Source organism: Schistocerca piceifrons, chromosome 3, assembly GCF_021461385.2.
Source record: "Schistocerca piceifrons isolate TAMUIC-IGC-003096 chromosome 3, iqSchPice1.1, whole genome shotgun sequence".
Classification (NCBI taxonomy): Eukaryota; Metazoa; Arthropoda; class Insecta; order Orthoptera; family Acrididae; genus Schistocerca; species Schistocerca piceifrons.
Window position 1 is genome coordinate 433,058,356 of NC_060140.1, and position 22,492 is coordinate 433,080,847.

A 22,492-nucleotide genomic window follows, 5' to 3' on the forward strand; every position below is an offset into this window, starting at 1 on the left:
TGGAGATTTGCGAGCTTTCAAGTGAGTTGTTAAATAGGTTGGCAACTTAGGAAAAATGTGAGCTGCTGACCCTGGCTTCAAATTCTTCTGTCCGTCCGTCCTACATGTGGACTGAGTGCTATATCTAAATACTATCTAGAAGTCTTTTTTTCATTGCACCTGTCTGATATTCAACACCTGTTCTGTGTGGTTGGTAGCGATCTATTCTTGGCGTATTGTTGTTGTTGCCATCCTGTTCCTTGTCCAGGTATGGAACGTCTCTCCTCCATTCATCCACGAGCAACAAGACCTTTTCGCATCCATGTGAAGCATGTGTTGAAGTCATTTGGTGTGGGGCAAGTGCAAACCCAAATCCTGGGTTTTAACCAACAGCCACCCTGGTTACTGCAGAGGCCCAGAGTAATTTTAGAATTAATGCGGTACAGGAGAGGCTGCACTGGTGCATCTGTTTTAAATACTTTATTTTATGACATTTTAAGCAAGCAACACAGCTATGTGGTTGTATTTATGGATAGGTCTAAACATCTCTGTTGCCTGCTCAGTTGTTTATCCTGATGATGTCCTGAAGATCTGACTACCTTAAAACTTCACTGTCTTCGATGCAGAATTATACATGATCTTGCAGGCACTGGAGCAGATGAGGTGTGCTGCAAATGCTAAATTTCTCTTCTATTCAGACTCTGTGAGTGCCCTTCACTCACTACAACACTTGTACCCAGCAATAAAGTACTCTAGGACACCCTTCTCCACTTATATAAAGGCAGGGGCAAGAGGTGTCTTTGTGATGGATGCTAGGGCATATGGATATTATGGGTAGCAGCCAAGGAGGCATGTTGGAGTCATCTGATAAATTGATCGTGCCATCCCCCTACATGCTATCGCCTTGCTGTTACTGTGCTGAGTCATGGTTTGATGGGAAGCAGTGTGGCTGAAAGTTATAGACAATAAGTTGTGTGTGGTAATGCTCACAATGCAGCTGTGGTGTGCCATCTTCCAGTCACATATTCTGGATGAGGTCTGTGAGGTCCTCCTTACTTGTCCTCACATAGGACACACCTCCTGATGCAAGGGTTCTAGCTCCAGTGAGAGGCCTCCAATTTATATTTTGTATTCAGACAAAAGGGCAGCAGCACATTTGCCGAGTGTCCCTCTATTTTAACTGACAATGACATGAATGCGGTGCATCTTTTAAGATTATGTGAAATGTCCAACTGGTTCCCTAAAATTTTAGGACAACATTTTCAATGTGTTATAAGGGTGGCTGGCTCATTTATTTTTAAGTGATCAGCTAGCCACATATTTCTATGAATCTTTTTTAGTGTTCTTCTCGTCTTTCGTTTTAATTGACAGTTTTGAACATGTGACCATTTTATCGCTATCTTACAAGATGTAAACTAAAGTTATTGTGCGTGTAATCATAAGTATGATTGGGAGATTGCTTTGTGGTATTTGCCGTAATTTGTGCTTCCATATTACGAACGGAAAGTGCCACATTTTTATAATTTGCCAATAAGTGATAACTCTTTCAAGCATACACACTTGACAGAATACACATTGGGGAAAACACTAACTCCATAACGTAGAGGAGATCGACACTCAAAATAATAAAATCGTGTAATACATATGCAGATTTTAATACCATGAAACACATAAAGAGAAGCTATTTGAAAAGTCCAACATTCCGCAACCAATTCTCTGTTTTTGAGTCTCATAAAAGAAAATTGTTATTTATGTGCACAAAATGATGCTACACAATTAATTTGACAATAGCACCATTGAAAGGGATCTTTATATATTTTGTCTTCAACTTGGTCATGTATTATAAATCAAGTCTTCCCAATTTACCCATTTTTCTTTCTTTTTATCCCATATATGTCCTTGTTTTCATCATTATAAGTCTCCTCAACTATAGCACTGTTGTTAACATTTCAGACCACTCTTCTTAAGAGCAGTTTATTTAAATTTTATCATCAAGTGACAGTTCACCAACATTGTAACTATTCCCCATATCTCTGTATGATGCTGACCACAGTTTTGTTTCTGCACATTTCTTTTCCTAGCTAATTAGATAGGTTTTTTTTTTTTTTTTTTTTTTTTTTTTTTTTTTTTTTTTTTTTTTTTTTTTTTTTTAATGGCTTCTGTGTGACCTACACATATCAAAGAGAGTTTTGCATTACCTCGTTTTAGAGAGTTCCGGAACCTGTACAGAAAATTGGAATAGAGATCAACATAAACATCATTTCCGCCCTTTTTATTGCTCACGAAAACTACACACTGCATGTTGTATCGCCATACAGTGAGACCTTCAGAGGTGGTGGTCCAGATTGCTGTACACACCGATACCTATAATACCTAGTAGCACATCGTCTTGCATAGATACATACCCGTTTTCGTCGTGGCATACTATCCACAAGTTCATCAAGGCACTGTTGGTCCAGATTGTCCCTCTTCTCAAAGGCAGTTCGGCATAGATCCCTCAGAATGGTTAGTGGGTCACATCGTCCATAAACAGCCCTTTTCAATCTATCCCTGGCATGTTCACTAGGGTTCATGTCTAAAAACATGCTGGCCACTCTAGTCGAGCTATATCGTTATCCTAAAGGAAGTCATTCACAAGATGTGCACGATGGGGGCGCGAATTGTCGTCCATGAAGACGAATGCCTCACCAATATGCTGCTGATATGGTTGCACTATCAGTCAGAGGATAGCATTCATGTATCGTACAACCGTTACGGCGCCTTCCATGACCAGCAGTGGTGTACATCGGCCCCACATAATGCCACCTTGCTGCACTCACTGGACAATGTGTGCGAGACCTTCAGCCTGAAGGGGTTGCCTCCAAACACGCCTCCGACAATTACCTGGTTGAAGGCATATGTGACACTCATCAATGAAGGGAACGTGCTGCCAAACCTGAACAGTTCATTCGGCATGTTGTTGGGTCCATCTGTACCGCACTGCACGGTGTCGTGGTTGCAGAGATGGACCTCGCCATGAACGTTGGGAGTGAAGTTTGGCATTGCTGTCACGGTTCCTCCTAGCTGTAATCCGTACATAGTTGTCATCCACTGCAGTAGTAGCCCTTGGACTGCCTGAGTGAGGCATGTCATCAACGGTTCCTGTCTGTCTGTATCTGCTCCATGCCCGAACAACATTGCTTTGGTTCACTCCGAGACGCCTGGACATTTCCCTGGTTGAGAACCCTTCTTGACACAAAGTAACAATGCGGATGGGATCAAACCACAGGATTGACCGTCTAGGCACGGTTGAACTACAGACAACATGAGCCATGTACCTTCTTCCTGTGAGCCATGTACCTTCTTCCTGGTGGAATGACTGGAACTGATCGGCTGTCGCACCCCCTCCGTCTAATAGGTGCTGCTCATGCATGGTTGTTTACATCTTTGGGCAGGTTTAGTGACATCTCTGAACAGTCAAAGGGACTGTATCTGTGATACAATATCCACAGTCAACATCTGTCTTCAGGAGTTCTGGGAACCGTGGTGATGCAAAACTTTTTTTGATGTGTTTATTTTATCCCTTTTTCTCTTCTTACATTATCTTTTCATCTCTGCTTGTTACAGGCACTAATTTTCATCATTTTCTTCTTTCTGAATTACAGCAGTGAGATAGAGTCAAATACACTTGGAAGCAAACCATGTGAGGAGTTATTACGTCATCTAAAGCCGAAATTTTGGTTTGCTGCACACATGCATGTGAAATTTGCTGCTATCTATCCCCACAACACAGTAAGTGAAAGACTTTTGAGGATTTATGAATCTCACATTTTAACTGTGCAATTTTCATTCTTTGTGAAGCACCCAGAGTCAAATATTTAGAACACAGATTTGTTTTTATCTGTCATATTTTTTTGGTTTGTCCATTTTTGTTAGTACCACAGATATTCCAATTACATTAATTCCATGGATGCTATAGAGTTAGGGGCTAGATTCACTACACTAATTAAGGCAAATGCCAGGACAATTCCGTAGGGTAACACAGTGCTGATTTCAGCCTTCATCCTAGCCTCCTCTGAGGTTGTGCTCTTACTCTGATCATCTCATTGTCAATGAGACATTAAACTCTAATCTTCCTTCCTTTGTATACATGCCCCAGCCCAAAGCATTGGATACATATAGAAAGCACGATACATACAGGATACATATAGGAGCAGGGTTCTTATTATTGATTGTGAGTGATGTTAAGTGAAACTTATGACTGTCAGAGTTTCAAGGAGATGATTGATTATTTAGGAGATGCACTAAAAACTGTGCTGCTTCTTGGAGAGTTGCTATTATGACTTACCAAAGCATATTGGTTCTTTTCCTAACTACGTTTATGTGTGAATTAGAACTTCCGGTGTGAAAAACTGAAATTCTCTGTATAGTTCTCTGTTGCTTTTTCAACACTTTTCCCAGGAAGTAAATTTCCAGCAGATTCATAACAAAATTAAGAGTAATTTTTGTAATAGGAGATTGTGTCAATACCTCTGTATTACCTCCTATCTCTATTAAAACCAAAGGAATTTCAAATGGATTAAAATATATAAAAGATTGACATGGAATCTGTGTGGTTGAAACTGTTGAGTCAGAGGAAGTGGTCAGATGCCTTGGAAACACTGTGGGTAGCATTCAAGAGTCTGTTATTACAGTAGTAGAGGGGGAGGGGGTGACATGCTGGTGACTTCTGTACACAAGAAGGGTAAAAGAAACGACGCGCAAAATGACAGACCAATATCTTTAACAGCAGTTCGTTGAAGAATATGTGAACATATTCTCAGTTTTTTCTTGAGATGGAAAAGTTTCTATCGACAGTCAGCATGATTTTAGAAAGCATTGCTCATGCGAAACTCAGTTTGTCTGTTTCTCACATGATGTCCTGCAAACTGTAAATGGAAAGCAACAGGCAGATTCCACATTCCTAGATTTCTATACCGAATTCGACATGGTGCCACACTACAATGTGCTATCAAAGGTACAATCATACAGATTAGGTTCCCAGATATGAGAGGCACCTGAAGGCTTCCCAAATAACAAAACCCAGTAAGTTGTCCTCTGTGGCTAATAGGGTATCATCAAGAGGGCCCCAGGAAAGTGTTGTAGGACTGCTGTTCTTTTCTATGTACATGATATGGCTGACAGTGGAAGCAGCAGTCTGTGGTTGTTTGCTGATGATGGTGTAGTGTATGGAAAGTGTCATCATTGAGTGACTGCAGGAGGATACAAGATGACTTAGACAGACTTTCTAGTTGGTGATTTGAATGTCAGTGAGCTCTAAATGTAGAAAAATATAAGTTAATGCAGGGGAGTAGGAAAAACAATATTGTAATGTTTGAATACAGCATAGTAGTGTGCTGCTTGACACAGTCATGTCAGTTAAATATCTAGGCATAACACTGCAAAGGTATATGAAATGGAATGAGTGTGTAAGGATTGTAGTAGGGAAAGCGAGTGGTCTTCTTCAGTTTACTGGAAGAATTTTAGGAAAGTGTGGTTCATCTGTAAAGAAGACCTCATATAGGACACCAGTGCAACCCATTGTTGAGTACTGTTAGAGTGCTTGGGATCCACACTACAGCGGATTAAAGGAAGACATCCAAGTAACTCAGAAACAGGCTGCTAGATTTGTCACAGTTAGGTTTGAACAACACGCAGGTAGTATGTAGGTGTTTCAGGAAATCCAGTGGGAATCACTGGAGAGAAGATGAAGTTCTTTTGGAGGAGCGGTATTGAGAGAATTTAGAGAACCAGCATTTGAAGCAGGCTGCAGAACGTTTCTAGTGCTGCCAATGTATATGTCACATAATGACTATGAAGATAAGATTAGTCACATAAGGGCTACAAAGATAAGATTAGAGAGATTAGGGCTCATGTGGAGGCATCTAGATAGACATTTTCCCTCTCTGTATTTGTGAATGGAACGGGAAAGGAAATTCCTTTTCATGGTACTGGGTATGGTCTGCAACACACATACAGCGGCTTGCGGAGAATGTAGTTAGCTTTAGATGTAGGTGGCAGTAATGTGTCGGGGAAAGATAAATGATTGTAAAAGGAAACAGTGAGTGTAAGTTGTTCAAACAAAGCTCACAGTTCTGTCAGTCCACTTTTGGCTGGTGAGATAAATCAGTTTCCTTGAAGAAACATACTCAAATTAGACCATTGCCTCAGAACATAGTCTTTTCTCATCCTTGGATGGGACTCACCACAGCATTATGCCTCAAGTATGGTATTTTTGTACACTGAGTGTAGATACTGTTTTATATAAGTATTTACACTATGTTTCAGGTGAAAACTTAGATGTGAAGTAGTAACTGAAAAAAAAATTTAATTAATCAATTAATTATTTAGTGTAAAGAAAACTTATGTTAAAGTGACACGTTCCACGTCATTACGAAATGTCATATTCATGATATATGGAACAAGGATTAATGTATGTATGTAATCAGGCCTGAGTTGTGTGTGTTCATTTAACTCATTTGTATTTTGTTTAAGCAATAATGATCTCTTTGTCACAGTTTGCCACTTTTTGTCAAATCCAACTCTGCTGCTTTCTTCATACAGTGTTTAGAAAGAACTAAGTTTAATTAAGTCTTGTGTCCAGATATAAATTGTTAAAGGGTCCCTTAAATCATTTAGGATGTACTTGGAATGGGACACAGTAATCCCAACCTCCCTTGTTTTCAGTTTTCTTTCATATTCATTCCTTTTACTTCCTTTTACTTCCCTTTGCTTCCTTACTAAAATTTTCATGTCATTTACCCAGCAAGGTGGTTCAGTGATTAATACATCTACTTTACATTCATGAGAAGTTTAAGGCAAACACTGAAATGTTACATTTGAAAATGAAGTGGTTGGTTATGTCTGTTTTTCATTTTATTAGAGAACGCCAAGCTTCACAATCAATTTCTTTGTTTCCAGAATGAGATTTTCACTATGCAGCGGAGTGTGTGCTGATATGAAACTTCCTGGCAGATTAAAACTGTGCCCGACCGAGACTCGAACTTGGGACCGTTGCCTTTCGCGGGCAAGTGCTCTACCATCTGAGCTACCGAAGCACGACTCACGCCCAGTACTCACAGCTTTACTTCTGCCAGTATCTCGTCTCCTACCTTCCAAATTTTACAGAAGCTCACCTGCGAACCTTGCAGGACTAGCACTCCTGAAAGAAAGGATATAGCGGAGACATGGCTTAGCCACAGCCTGGGGGATGTTTCCAGAATGAGATTTTCTCTCTGCAGCGGAGTGTGCACTGATATGAAACTTCCTGGCAGATTAAAACTGTGTGCTCGACCGAGACTAGAGCTCGGGACCTTTGCCTTTCGCAGGCAAGTGCTCTACCATGTGAGCTACCGAAGCACGACTCACGCCCGGTACTCTCGCAGGAGAACTTCTGTAAAGTTTGGAAGGTAGGAGACGAGATACTGGCAGAAGTAAAGCTGTGAGTACCGGGCGTGAGTCGTGCTTCGGTAGCTCAGATGGTAGAGCACTTGCCCGCGAAAGGCAAAGGTCCCGAGTTCGAGTCTCGGTCAGGCACACAGTTTTAATCTGCCAGGAAGTTTCATATCAGCGCACACTCCGCTGCAGAGTGAAAATCTCATTCTGGAAACATCCCCCAGGCTGTGGTTAAGCCATGTCTCCGCTATATCCTTTCTTTCAGGAGTGCTAGTTCTACAAGGTTCGCAGGAGAGCTTCTGTAAAGTTTGAAAGGTAGGAGACGAGATACTGGCAGAAGTAAAGCTGTGAGTACCAGGCGTGAGTCGTGCTTCGGTAGCTCAGATGGTAGAGCACTTGCCCGCGAAAGGCAAAGGTCCCGAGTTCGAGTCTCGGTCGGGCACACAGTTTTAATCTGCCAGGAAGTTTCAATTTCTTTGTTATTATTTTCATCTACTCTTCTGGCTTTTTCAAATTTCCCTTTTTTATGGTGTACTTCAGTTCCCATTTCCACCCATACCCTCCACCCATTTCTTCTGTAGGCAATTTTCTGTTAAATTAAGCCCTTCATCCTCTATTAGAATGCAGAAATGGAATATTTGGTTTTGTTATTTTTGATGCCATTTTTATGTAGGATTAATACAGATAGCCTAATAAAATTTTCTGATCAAAAAACCTGTAACATCATGTGGAGTTTTTGGTGGTGTTTTTGATTTCCTTTTGTTGCTTGTCACACACTGAAGTCAGTGATCAGTTCTTGCACACCATTAACACAATGGCATACTGATGTTTATATTGTCAGCACTAGACTGTGCACTTCCTGCTTCATATCATGACGAAATAAAATACAAGGTGTTACAACAGAAATTTACTGGGGAGTAGTTCTGTATTTTGTTAATGAAATTTTATTGAGAGAATACTGAAGTTACCCTGAAATATTTTTGTGTTTAACAAAATCTGATTAGTCAAAATTACAAACTGTATTATTGTTACGAAGTATATTAATATCTGACAAAAAAGAGAACACTGTCTATTGTAAATGGTTGTGTTTCTCAGATTGATTATATGATGCTGATACACATATAGTTTTTCGTCAAACACCATGGGAAGTAACTGTGCTAATGTTTTTTTTTATTGTAACATAAGCCCCCACCATCTTCATGATCGTCACACACCAGTCCTTACTTGCTTTTAATTCCATGCTGCATGAAATTGGGAAAGTTTCTTTATCTCCAGCACATTCATTCGGATTATTTTTTGAGTGATCGGGAAGCCTTCACTACGTTTATCTCGCATTTATTGAACAACTTGCTGCTCCACTTCATAAGGGCTTCCCTGATTAGGTCCCCTGAAAGTTTGGCATGTACAGGAGGCTATCTGACACCCCATTTAAACTGTGACACTAATTTTTTTTCTTGCTGCACCGTGTCTTATGACCTTGGCTTCATGAATCACCATGAAATTAAAATTATCGTTGTACCATCTGTGTGAACCAATTGTGAATCACAAACTCATAGATTAAGGTTTCTCAACAGAGTCACATCTGTGATGTACCTCCATTGCCAATTACTGCAGTTTACTGTTCAAACAGTATTGACTTGTGTCAAAACAGAGTGCGTTCGACTGCTGCCCCTGTCAGCAGTCTCTTGATGCCTAACACATTGAAAATAACTGATCATGGCTGAGAAAGAGTTATGCCACCATTTGGCAGTCATTACATCTGCCGATCTCTGACATAGAGTTGAACCAGTATGGTGTAACACACCCACATCTGTCATCTGAAGTGAGTTCAACCCAATGCCCACCTAGGTCAGAGCTGTTGTTGCGGCCAGAATTGGCAGCTCCGTGTCCTAAATTTCAAACCTCGTACCCACAAATTATGTATGAATTGTATTCTTCCATCTATTTTGCTTAGAGAACCCACATTTACAGCAGACTGCAGAATGGTTCTACTGCTGTCGTTATACATTTCGTGAAGTACTGTGAAGATGGGGTAAGAGAAATTAGTGCTTATGCGGAGGCATGTAAACAATCACTTTTCCCTTGCTCCATGTGCACATGGAACAGGAAAGGATATGCCTAGCTGTGATGTAAGGTACCCTGTGCCATGCATCATGCTTCAGAATATGTATATATGTAGATGTAGACATAGTCAAACTGAAAAATACAATATGTTAATTCTGTCGGCTCCCTAGTACTTTGTGCTAACAGGGTGCTTCGTCTTTTGTAGCTAAACTGTAAAATCAATAGTGCTGTCAAGCACCATTGTTGAACTATGTTTCATTTGTTGTAGTACGTTTTAGGTATCGTGTACTGTCCTATTTATACTAGAATTAACAAGTCTCTTTGCAGAAATAGATACTATTGCTGAATCCATTTGTATAATCGGTTCAATTCTGACTACATTTGTATTCCGGCAAATTTCAGTTTAAACATCATAGGTGTTCATAAAAAGCGAGGTATGCCAAATGCATTCCCACAGTTGGCAGCATGACACAATTTTGTGCCCACTCATCACTGCCCTCTGTGGATGCTGCCAATCTGATGCCACACTTCTAAAATCACCATATTTTGTGCACATGATCTCTGCTTCCACGAATGCATGATGACCTTTTCATCATGCCAATATACAACATAAAATGTTTATCTCAGCAGCCACAACTTTATCTGTGACTGTAACACAACCTTGTACTTTTTGAATGATGAATTTGGGAAGAAACCTTGTCTAATTAGCGGGTAAATATGGTAGTTTCTTGACTTAGGGAAGGTGGAGACTTTGCTACTAGTCTAGTGGGAATGGAGAGGCTGTATATGGTCCTGTAGTTACCATAGTGTTGCAATCAGAAACAGAATAGGCAAGTGGAGAAATCTCTCATTATTTGTAGAGCTTGTATATGTGTTACCTAAAACATGTGGAAGGACAAGTCTTGTATGAATGTCTAAATGAAACACCATAGGATATTCAAAAAGGCTCTTGTTGCTATATGACTCATATGTGGAAGAGAACAGTGAATGTAAAAGGCACAGCATCACAGTTTTTGTTGCCTGAATATTCTTAGTTCCCATCATAAATGGACTTAACATGTTTTATGCATTTTTACTCTTAAACAGGACTGTATCTTGTAGTACCAATTGAAATTTAGTACTAATGATGAACTACCCAAAAGTTCTGAGAGTCTGAAGTGACTTCAAAGCTGGATTGGTCAGAAACACGGATTTTTCCCCTTGAAAGATTAAATGTAATTTTTCCGTGATTTGAAACACCAAGGGGCTGGAAAATAGTGATAACTTCTTTTAAGTTTGATTACTTTTCTTGTAACCAGGCTCTCAACTGTAACCATGTACCTTCCCATCTGCCTATCTTATTCTTGAAATTTCAAAATACATAATTTCCTGCCCTGTATTTTCGCTTTCTTGCAACCTGTGACTTTTTCCTGATGCAAAATAAGATATTCCTGTTGAAACTGCACCATTTTGGCGCAGCTGAGGTGGACCGGGTGGAGTCACAGGAGGTAATCAACACAGTCTCACTTCTGAACTTCCAGAGATGAGTGGAATTATGAGAATAACTGTATGTATATCCATAGAGCCTTTGTTGAAGGCACCATCAATAATAAGCCTTAGGGTAAGTACACTTGTAGATGACTGATCTGGCAGGACTCTTTGAGTAGTTCTTGTTGTAGCTGATCAAATTAAATTTCTGTATACTATAACAATTCTTCAGCTGTGCAGTATTGCTTATATAGTTCATCTTCTCTTCAGGTCGCTGAGGAAAATGAAGAGAAGATAACAAAGTTTTTAGCTCTGGATAAGTGTCTTCCTAGACGGCAGTTCCTACAGGTAAACATCTGTTGTGTTAATGTGAAGCTACCTGAAAACAAAACCATAACAAAAACGAGTGTATTTTAACCATGTAAGTTGAAAGGGTGAAATTCGCATGGATGACATCACAGTATATTTTGTCTCTTACCTGCTGCCAGGCAAACAAAATTAACCACAGCTTCATTAGCCAACAGTTGCTTGAAAATACAAATGATGTCACTTTTGCTGAAGAGCAACTTGATCAAATATGAAGGAATATGTGAATGGATGCAATATGAAAGTGGAGATTCAGTTGGAGCATTGGATAGGGAAAGTTTATCCTTATATTGATCCAATATCAAGTTGCTGACGATTGTGATCTTCTGTTGGAACCACAGTGTGCACCATTGTTTATAACCTGTGACTATACATTAATCAGAGAAATGTGTGAAAAGGTTTTAATGTGCTTTACCAAAAAGCCGTATTCTAAAGAGGCCTGTACTGTGAGAAACACTAATTGTGGATGTTAATATAACAACAGAAATAATCAATTACTGATAATACAATGTAAATGCATAGATAAAAAATCTACTCGCCAAGTGGTGGAATGGGAACACACACACACATAACAGGATTTAACATTCACAAACTTTCGGAGCAACAGAGCCAGTGGCTCCATAACCCCGGGTCAGGGAAGACTTACTGGGCAGGATGAGAAGGATGGGTGGCTTTCCTGGACTGTACCGCTTTCCCTAAACCTCCCCAGTCCTTTTCCTTCACCCCTCTTCCCTCCCCTTCAACTCTTCTGCCAGAAGAAGGAGCCACTGGCTCCATTTCTGCGAACGTTTGTAAATGTTAAATACTATTTGGTGTGTGTGTGTGTGTGTGTGTGTGTGTGTGTGTGTGTTTTTTCCCCTACCACCGCTTGGTGAGTAGATATTTTATCTATCCATTTACATTTAATTGTGGATGTGGTGTCATTACAGTGTACTAGCTTAAATATTATTTAGTACATGTAACACATTAGTGTGTACACTCTCTTTAAAAAAGTAAATAAATAATATAAAATACACTACGAAGGAATTATCTGAATGGGACGGAAATTGGGAAATGTGATGTACATGTACAGAAAAACAAATTGTTGCAGTTTTAGAAAAATTGAGTGATCTATTCAAGAAAGAGCTTCACTAATTGAGCAAGTCAATAATATGTTGGTCCACTTCTGGCCCTTATTTAGACAGTTAATCTACTGGGCATTGATTCTTAGAGTTGTGGATGACCTGAGGGATATTGTGCCAAATTCTGTCCAGTTGGCCTGTTAGATCGTCAGAATTGTGTGATATTTGGAGGTCACTCCCCATAACGTTCCAAACATTCACATTGGCTGAGACACACAAACCTTGCTTGCCAATGTAGGATTTGGCGAGCACAAAGACAAGCATTAGAAACTCTCACCATGTGCAGGTGGGCGTTATTGTGCTGAAGTGTAGGCCCAGGGTGGCTTTCCATGAAGGGCAACAAAACATGGCATAGAATATCGCCAGTGTACCGCTGTGCTGTAAGGTTGCTGTGGATGACAAAAAAAGGGGTGAAATGAAATGATAACCCAGACCCTCACTCCTGATTGTTGAGCCATATGGCGGATGACAAACAGGCTGGTAGCTTACCGCTGCCCAGGGCATCTACAGACACATCTTTGCTGGGTCATCAGGGCTCAGTTCGAAGTGGGACTCATCAGTGAAGAGAATTCTACCTCAGTCAGTGATATTCCATGCCAAAGACGTGTCTGGAGGTGCCTTGGACTGCAGTGTCGACTGCCTTGTGGCCTGATGACCAGAACTGATGGTCTGGGGAGCCATTTCATTTATAGCAAGACCCTTTTGATTGTCATCCACAGCACCCTTTCAGCACAGCGGTACATAGACGATATTCTATGGCCGTTTCTGTTGGGTTTCATGACAAGCCATCCTGGGCCTACATTTCAGTAAGATATTGCCCTCCTGCTGCACTTGATGAGGATTTCTACTGCTTGTCTTCGTGCTTGCCAAACCCTGTCTTGGCCAGCAAGGTCGACGGATGTCCGCAGTTCGTGATCTAGTGGCTAGCTTTGCTGCCTCTGGATCACGGGGCCCCGGGTTCAATTCCCTGCCGGGTTGGGGATTTTCTCTGCCCCAAAAACTGTGCGCTGTGTTGTTCTCATCATTTAAGCATCATCATCATAATCATCGTCTGTGACAGTTGCTAAATTGGACTGTGTAAAAATTTGTACTTTTTACAGGCGCTGATGACAGTGTAGTTGAGCGCCCCACAGACCAAAAATCATCATCAAGTTTGACAGATCTCTCCCCAGTTGAGAATGTTTGGAACATTATGGGCAGGGCCCTCCAACCATCTTGGGATTTTGACAATCTAACTTGCCAATTGAACAGAATTTGGAACGACATGTCTCAGGAGGACATCCAACAACCCTGTGAATCATTGCCAAGTCGAATAACTGCTTGCAAAAGGACCAGAGGTGGACCAATGTGTTCTTGAATTGCTCAATTTGTGGTGCTCTTTCTCTTGTATAAATCATCCAATTTTTCTGAAATTGTAATTATTTGTTTTTATGTAGTTGTACATAACATTTACCAATTTGCATCCCTTTTTGGATAAATCCTTTGTGGCACATCTTTTGTTACATAAAACTTGGTACAAACACATGAAATAAATGGCCATCATAAACCTGGAAATTGATGGGTGCATCATAGGCTAAGGCAGGCAAGTCATGAGAAGAAAAACATTCACACTCCAATGAGTCTAGTGGCAGCAGATACAGGCAAACTCCAATGAGCAAAGCAAACACAGTCCTGAGTACTGCTCCATCCATTATTAAGTGTCCACTGAATATAACAGTAAGACGGAGGTATACATAAACACTGAAGTGTTTTGTTATAGGCTGTGACTCACATGGTACACAGCCATGCGTCCTTGACAGACACCATAGCAGTTAGAACATGTGTTTTCTGTATCATTGTCACAATATATTACTTAACATTACTTTTGGCTTGTGTTTATTTTACAAAACCTTACTCAGCTGCTTTGCTTCACAAGACAGACATGAAGTTTTAGTATACAACTCAGGCCGAATTGAAAATTGAATACTATTTAAAATCTTTTGCTCATTGGAGAAGAAATGCAAAATAATGAGGAACAAAAATACCATAAGCATACTCCACCTCAATTAGTATAAGCTGCATCATTGTCCCTCCAGGCAAACATTTAACATGGCTGATCTGTAAGTATGTGCTTATTTATTTGTTCTTTATGCTGAATGTAGAAAATCACTTGGTGCTTTGAATTTAAGGTCTTGGACATCCCTCATGACACCAACAAGCCTGTGGAACTAGAATATGACCTTGAATGGCTGACTATCCTTCATGCTACAAATCATCTGTTAAGTGTAAAAAAGGGCATACATTATATGCCAGGACCTGGAAATAATGAAAGGTATATATGAAATTCATGAGTAAATGATTTGTATCTATTCACTATATTCAATCTCGTATATCTTAGAAACTTATCAAAGGGGTAGAAGAATAGTATAGAAGATTAATTTGTTGGTGCCTCTTCTGTCTATTAACTCCCCTGTGCAGCATTTCTTTCGTCCTTTCTCCCCATTTAAGTCTTCAGGCTGTTATGCGTCTGCAATTTTGAATAAAAATTAATGTTGTCCTACTAAGTGGTTCTGTAAGCTATATGGGAAATTAAATGAAAGTGCCAGCGATTCACATTATGATTAACCAACTAATGTACCATAATGAAACTTCCTGGCAGATTAAAACTGTGCAAGCTGTAGTTTCTGTGCAATTTAGAAAGTAGGAGAGAGATAATGACAGAAGCATTGCATGCAAAAGGCAAGGTTTCCAATTACAGGCTTGACCCAGCACAGTTTTTACCTTCCAGAAAGTTCCAAGCAATTAACAGTCTGCTGCAGGATGAATGTGTGTGTGTGTGTGTGTGTGTGTGTGTGTGTGTGTGTGTGTGTGTGGCTTTTTTAACAAAATACTGAGACTTGTTTAAAAGTGGCTTTGGGTTGTGTCCTTATTTTACTAAACCATTCAAATCACTGGCATTTAACTAAGTCCACTGTGCTTCTCCATTGTGTAATATGAGCATCTTTGAAATCAAATTGAGAGCAGAGGTGCAAGGTAATGAATCCGGAACAGTAGTGTGAGCTGTGTAGAAGCTAGAAAACAAAATATTTGGATGTGGTTTACTATCATGTTCTACAAAAATGACAGGTAAGTTAATTTGTTCCCTTAAAAGTTAATGAAATCCCAATCATGTTACATAAAAAGTAAACACTATTAGTTGTATGTCAATCATATTATCTGCAATATGTTTCACTTTATTGCAAATGTCATCCACAAAATATCTTACAAGATACTTCTTCCAATGTATTTTAGCACTTTGTCTATCAGCAAAACTGTATATGTAAAAGAATCCAGTAAAATGGAAGTTAATAATAACCTCACAGCAAACAGTCCAGTGAAAATAAAATTAAAAAAACCCTCTCAACAGCACATGAAATTCTTTTGGGCTGGGTAAGTAATGACTTGAGCAATACATTGTTGCTGGTGAAAGATGACTCCCTTTTAAATCAGATACTGACTGTGTGTAATCTGTTATGTTTCAGGAATCACATATAATGCAAATGTGGCCCTATTTTTATTGTTGGTGTTATATAACACGTTCCTTGTGGCATCTGAACACATTACTTCTTTCAGATTGCTGGGAGCAGGTTATCACCATCTCCAAATACTGGAGAAAGGATTCAGAGAATTGTAGGAGATATGGAAAAGTCAATTGTATTATGTTTTGGAATATGCTCAGCCACAAGATGGTTTAGTTGGGCTTAAAACAGTTTTCCAGTGGCCATACAAGCAAATAGGTGTTGTTTGTTATGTCAGCCATGGAGCCCTTGTAACTATGAGGGACAGAGGAATAAAAATTAACTTTTTGTATTCTTTGGTGGATGATGGATTTACATTTTGGGAGGGATGGGAAGGCTTGTGAGGATTTTCCTCATAACAAATGGTTGTTATCAGCAAAACTGTATCTGTAAAAGAATCCAGTAAAATGGAAGTTAATAATAACCTCACAGCAAACAGTCCAGTGAAAATAAAATAAAAAAAAACCTCTCAACAGCACATGAAATTCTTTTGGGCTGGGTAAGTTGCTGATAACAAATGGTAGCCAAATCCCCATGATGCTATGGGAGGCTTGGAGAGAAATGGCATAGCTAATTCTATTGATGTCATCTGTTTACAAGCAATCACCCAAAGTAAAGTAACTAACACCTGGGACCATATCTGGCACACAATACACATCTGTGGCGACAACATAAGCATGGCACCCGAGGGAGAAGGGCCATTGTCAGTTGCCAGAGCTGAATGTTCCATCGACTGAAACAAAACGACAGTACAGTCAGGCAATTTGTAAACAAGAGCCTTAGAAGCTGTAGACAAATTGTTAATTACTGTAACACAAATGTTGAGCATACCAAAAACTCTGTACATAAAATGACTAAAAATAACCTCTGAAGAAGAACGCAAGAAACAACTTAACAAAACTGATGAGCACGTGTTGCATAACCATTGACACCTGATACTGAAGAATAGAAAAACCACATAAGAGTCATTTCGCAATAATTTCCAAAAGCTCAGTGCAGGGTGTGTGAATATACTGAATTGGATCACTAAACTACTAGACAAAATGATCCTGCAAAAAACGAAACATGCTGTGTGACAGGGAGGGCTGGACGTAACCAGAACTTGCAGCTAAATTACCATGAAGGTGCAACTCATGGCCCAGAAAGCCCATGTGAGCAGCAGTAACACAAACCAAAGATCTACAAGGTGCTACTGTAGGTGCATAAGTTGCTAATGGCTGAAGACACCCAGGAGAGGCAGAGAGAGCTGAGCGGGGCACATACTGCAGCCGAAAACTCTGGGTGTGCTGGAGAAAGACAGGAACAACCGGTGGGTAGTGCAGGCAGTGAGGGGTGCAGTACTTCTACCACCACCAAGTCCCCAGAGTGCACGTACACATCAGGCACTGGGGTCAACAAGGACGAGGTAAGAGGAGAAGTGTCCATGGGAACCTGAGGAAGGGATGACAAATGGGATTGGTGGCTCCAGTGGGAATGGTGAGATTGGCAGTAGGGCTGGTGGTGATGGCGGGAGTGATCGCTGGGGCAGCAGTGGCGCACCAGCAAGTTGCCCGTGGAGGCGGTAGCAGTGGGTAGGCCAGTGTCAAGAGGGCTGCAACAGGGCCAGTGTTAATGGTGTCCAGTACAAAAGCTGGGCAGAAACCATGGGGACTCCCGCCATAGAACTCTGTGAGCGGGAAACGAGTGTTGCCAGGCATGACAATATTGCAAACAAACTGACTCGAGGTGGGCCATCTTGCCAATTACAAAATACTTGGATGTTAAGCCTGAAACACTGTTCATGATAACGCTCACATGAACACTGGGTAAGATTGTCTTGTCAGTAGCCAAGGATGTGATGCACATACGGGTCGGTTGGAGGTAACTGTCACTGCAAAAATGGTCATCCAACTGTTCCACTAAAAGTCATAGTCTATGTCCTCCAGATGGGAGTCTTAAAAAACTGACAACATAAATGAAAGATTTCTGCATATGCTCTTGAAGTAAAGTGAACACTGCGCTGCATACCTTGTAGGTTGCATGCTGTGAAGTGCATCTTCAGTTGCTGACAGTATATGGCCCAGTGCTCTTTCTGGCCATGAAACTCAATCTTCAATGGGTTGCTGAGTTGCAGCCACATTAGTAAGCATCTGAGGAAACTGAGCAATGTTTCTTTATAGTTGAAGTTACTGACACCAGAACAGTATAACAGTAACTGAGTGAGCTAAGTGATGCCCTGCAACAGCCCCTGGATTTTGAGTCAGAGAGAGCTCCATTTTTTGTACAGACATAAACAGCTTCTGAATTTGAAACAGATAGCTTCAGTAATTGAACAGCCATTATAATTCAAAAGAGACTCGGTTCAATGCAATAACTCACTGCAGTGAACTGGAAACTGAACTTTCACTGAATTATGAGGATGCACCAATTAACCTAAAACAACCATGGGAACATACTGCTCGAACTACGCAGGAAGAAAAAATGCCAAGAAAGTTATATCACAAACCTGCATCTACTAGGAAAACTGATTCACCATGTTCAATGAACACTTACCAAGTATCAATACAACCAAAATCGACACACGAGTTTAATATAGTTACTGAATCCAACATAAGAACGGTTCTCGTCCGGTGCCCGTTGGACACACTATGGTAAAGCATTAAGTCATTGTCTGGTACATAACTGGTCAGATGATATGTTTCCTTCTGTATTTGATAAATGTTCATGTGGGGAGGATCTTTTGTGTAATAATTATGGTGCTGTGGTGTACAGATTTTCAGTTCTTAAATCTTAGCATTAATATCTTTCTTTTCCTTTCTAGATGCCTTGAACAATTTGTCTATACTATTTTCTGTTTTATTACTTAATTCATGTCTTAATTCATCACTAGATGTTTTAAAGTCATCTTGTAAATTATTTTTTAACTATGTCTTTACAGCATCTGTTTTAATATTCAGTTTTCATCTAATTTAATATTCAAAACTTTTAAATCATTCTGGGATGTTGGCATCCATGTTACTTGTCCCAATAGGCATTCAGTGATAAAAGACAATAACTTATAACTAGTCTAAAGCACATATTCACTGTTACAGTCTCAAATGTCCTATAGAAATATGAAAATTGCTCTTCATACCCGTGCCGCACACAACAGTACCGCGGTTTCCACAAAAGAAAGAAAGCAGTAAAGACTTCGCTTACCAAACTGCATTGCTTTCATTGTTAAGACACCATTGCATTGCAGTGACAGCGTGTTAGGCAAGCTGTTGTGACACACGACAGTAATGGTCACTGGTTTTTGTAACCTTTTCGTTGGTAGACTAAAACACGACAGCACAGTGTACAATCACAAAAATGCTCAAATGCAATACAAGACTAGTAGCATAGCAACATCCAAATCTCGAGGGCTGCACAATAAGTAATAGTGCACAGCACGGCTTTGACTGAAGGCAGGGCACTCTTATTGGCCTAAATATAGACAATTGTGAAGACAGCAATGATGTTGGTGGCACTAGTTTTGAGGTGGGGCATACGACGGTGTTGTAGACTTGGGCTGTAGGTCAACATTGGAACCTCTGATGTATGTCCCCACATCAACTGATAGCAAGCCTTAGCTTAGTGCATCGAGTAATATCTGTAGTGTGCTGACGTGGCCATTTGCATGTGCAGCCAGTGCAGCCACGAGGCTGACAGCTTAAGATGGTAGTAACTGTGTGTTTACCACATGCGTGCCTTCGCTGAAGGGGAGTGTGTGGATGCTGGACGAGATGAGCTGGTGACAAAACAGCAGTCGGCTGCACTTATAGTCGGGGAAATATGGCGAATATAATGTTTATTTTAGAATTCTTCTCCTTTGTAAATCGAGTTACTAAATTTGCATTTGGTTCCACAAACAATTAATTCTTGTTATTTTCATCAGTGTCAGTGCTAAAACAGCTTATGTATTGCCGCAAAGCTGGTTGTTGATCTTGTTGTTCAGGACAACCATGATCAGTCTCTAATTTATTTTTATTATTTTCTCGTTACATTTCTCTCCAACAGTGAAATGTGTAATGTCCCGTCATGGTCGACAAATGGGATGATTCCTGTTGTATCTGATGAGTGTTCAGAGGGGAGAGAACTTCATGTAATAATTACAATGCTGTGGTGTACAGATTTGGAATTATTGACTTGTTTATTTGGAGTATGTTCCAGTATCTGGATCTTCTTTCTGTGGACTTCGTCTCCTATGCAGTGTGGTTTGCGCTGGAGATGAAATTTGTATTTATTTAGATTCAACAACCTACCAAACAATTGAAGTCTCTTTTTGAAGACTTGTATCTTTTCTTCCAACTTATACAGCTCCAGAGCCTCCCATACACTATTTTCTGTAGATTAGCTTTGACAGTTAGATTGAGTGTTAACAGAATTATTGAAAACCCAATGTCCACACTCCTGCAGATTATTTCACGGACTCCAGCGGAATTCACTCTTCTTTTTTTTCTTGTGATGTAGGCACATGCTGCACGGAATAAGTGCCAAATCAGCAGGTGTAGGAAAGTTTGACCAAATTGCAAAGTCACCCTCTTCTTATAGAAACACTGCTTCCACTGCATTTTTTAACATGCACAAGCACAGTATGTGTCTCCAGAGGTCCTTAAAACTGCTAATAAAAATTAACTGCGTGTCTGGCGAGTATCATTTGTTTATACTGTTAACATAGAAGTGATATGTTACACCTCACACAGTATCCCATTATGTCAAACTATAACACACGCAGATATCTAGTTGTTTGAAACTCCTCATAAATAATTTAGAAGAAACAAACCAATACCCCTGTTAGAATCAGCTTGTTGCCATTTCTCTGTTGGTTGCTGAGTGATACAACATGCCAGAATCAAAATACACACATAGCAATAACAACTCTTCATTTATTAACTATGAGCAAAACTCAGTACAGGTTTAGAGAACAAATGCCTAAACTGCTTGATACAGCTGAAATGTCAGTTCTTGATGGTGTCTAGAGGGTGCTCACTTTGAGAAGTCCACGAATGTCACAGTAGACAAAGAGCAGGGACATGCCATGGAGGATTAGTGGCGTGGTCCCATGGGGGCATTTAGCTCATCAGCGGTCATCGAAAGAGAAGCAAGGTGCTGTAGTGATCCAACCTATGAGCTCACAGCCTCGTCAACACGCAAGTCTTCTGAAGCAGTGGACGACACAGTCCCACGAGGCTGTGAGCTCATAGACAGTCAAAATGCAACTCCAGTTAAGTGATGCCTGAGGAGTGGCTGATGGAAGTCCAGCATCGTACGGTGAGGACAAGACGACAGCAACTAATGGGCAGTAGGAAAAGCAGCAATGGCAGGCATTGAGTCAGCAGCATAGACTTGAGGGCGGCTGACACAAGTCCAGAGCCTGGAGTGTAACTGTAGGCCAAGTGGATGGGCAGTGATCTAAATAACTGACAGTGGGGAATACTATTGCTGCGTCACATGAACGTCTGACTGAGCAGAAGCAAATTGATACTTGTGACTGCAGCACTGTAAGTGTTGGAGCTGTGTATGTGGGGGTGCAGCCCTGCACTCGCCTCACAATATTTATGGTGTTTCGAATAGTAATGTTCTCTTTTTACAATCAGAAAAGTAGAAAATTATGAGGTGCATTGGGTTCACCAGTGAGTGAGGTCAGCTTGAGAATTAGAACCAGTGAAGTGGAAATAATTAAATGCAAGATTAAACAGGATAAAAAAGTAACTTTTTAGTATCAAAAATATAAATTTAATAGCAGTGAACAAATCTTGCCACACAGCTAAACATGCAAAATGTGAAAATTTAATTGAATATTAATGAAAGCAAGCTTTCTTCAAAAAGCAACAGTTATATTGAGGAAGATGACAGCAAGAAGAAGACTGCAAACATTTCCACTCATATAGTGTATGGGACAATCCAAAGTAAATGGGTTCATAATACATGGATTGGAGGGTAATGGGGGATGGCGATCTGTTGGAATTTTATTACTTACTGACAGAGAAGTTAGTGTGGCATATTATAATACTTGTGGAAGCTAACCAAATGATAAGAATTATGACATTGGGTTTTTATGGGTAGGGTTTGTCGTACCTTGAAATTGCAGTACATACAATCTATAACAGTACCACATTGACGGATGTGCAAAAGACGTGGCAATGAAACCCAGTTAAATTACCAGCCATTTTAGACAGCAATCCAACGATATGTCTAGTTACATTGGGTTAGATTGTCTTTTCTGGTAGGTCTCATTTAATTTTAGGCCACAATGATCACCTAGTACATGTATTGCACCCCGGCATGAAAAGTGACCCAAGTTGAAAAATGGAAAATACGTGTGAATGCCCCAACATGCACAAAAAATATCATGGAATTTACTGCCAACGATACATACTTGAAATTTAAAGGAAGCTTTTACTATTTCATAATAAGTTTTATAGGAATAATCCTCTAAGTCGAGTTTTCTTAAGTGTCGTATTTTTCTGAGTTGCGACACTGTTCTTGCCGGGGTGCAAAATGAGGTAGGGTAGTGAACCTGTCCCGTATTTTACTAGACAAATT

General features: G+C 40.2%; 1 protein-coding gene across 1 annotated transcript in view; it reads left to right on the forward strand.

The window, feature by feature from the left end:
- LOC124789520 (lariat debranching enzyme) overlaps positions 1-22,492 on the forward strand; it is a 76,718-nt gene that overhangs the window by 45,686 nt on the left and 8,540 nt on the right. The window contains exons 5-7 of the mRNA XM_047256909.1: positions 3,624-3,750; positions 11,194-11,271; positions 14,579-14,721. Coding sequence (XP_047112865.1) covers positions 3,624-3,750; positions 11,194-11,271; positions 14,579-14,721 — 348 coding nt within the window. The remainder of the gene's footprint in view (positions 1-3,623; positions 3,751-11,193; positions 11,272-14,578; positions 14,722-22,492) is intronic.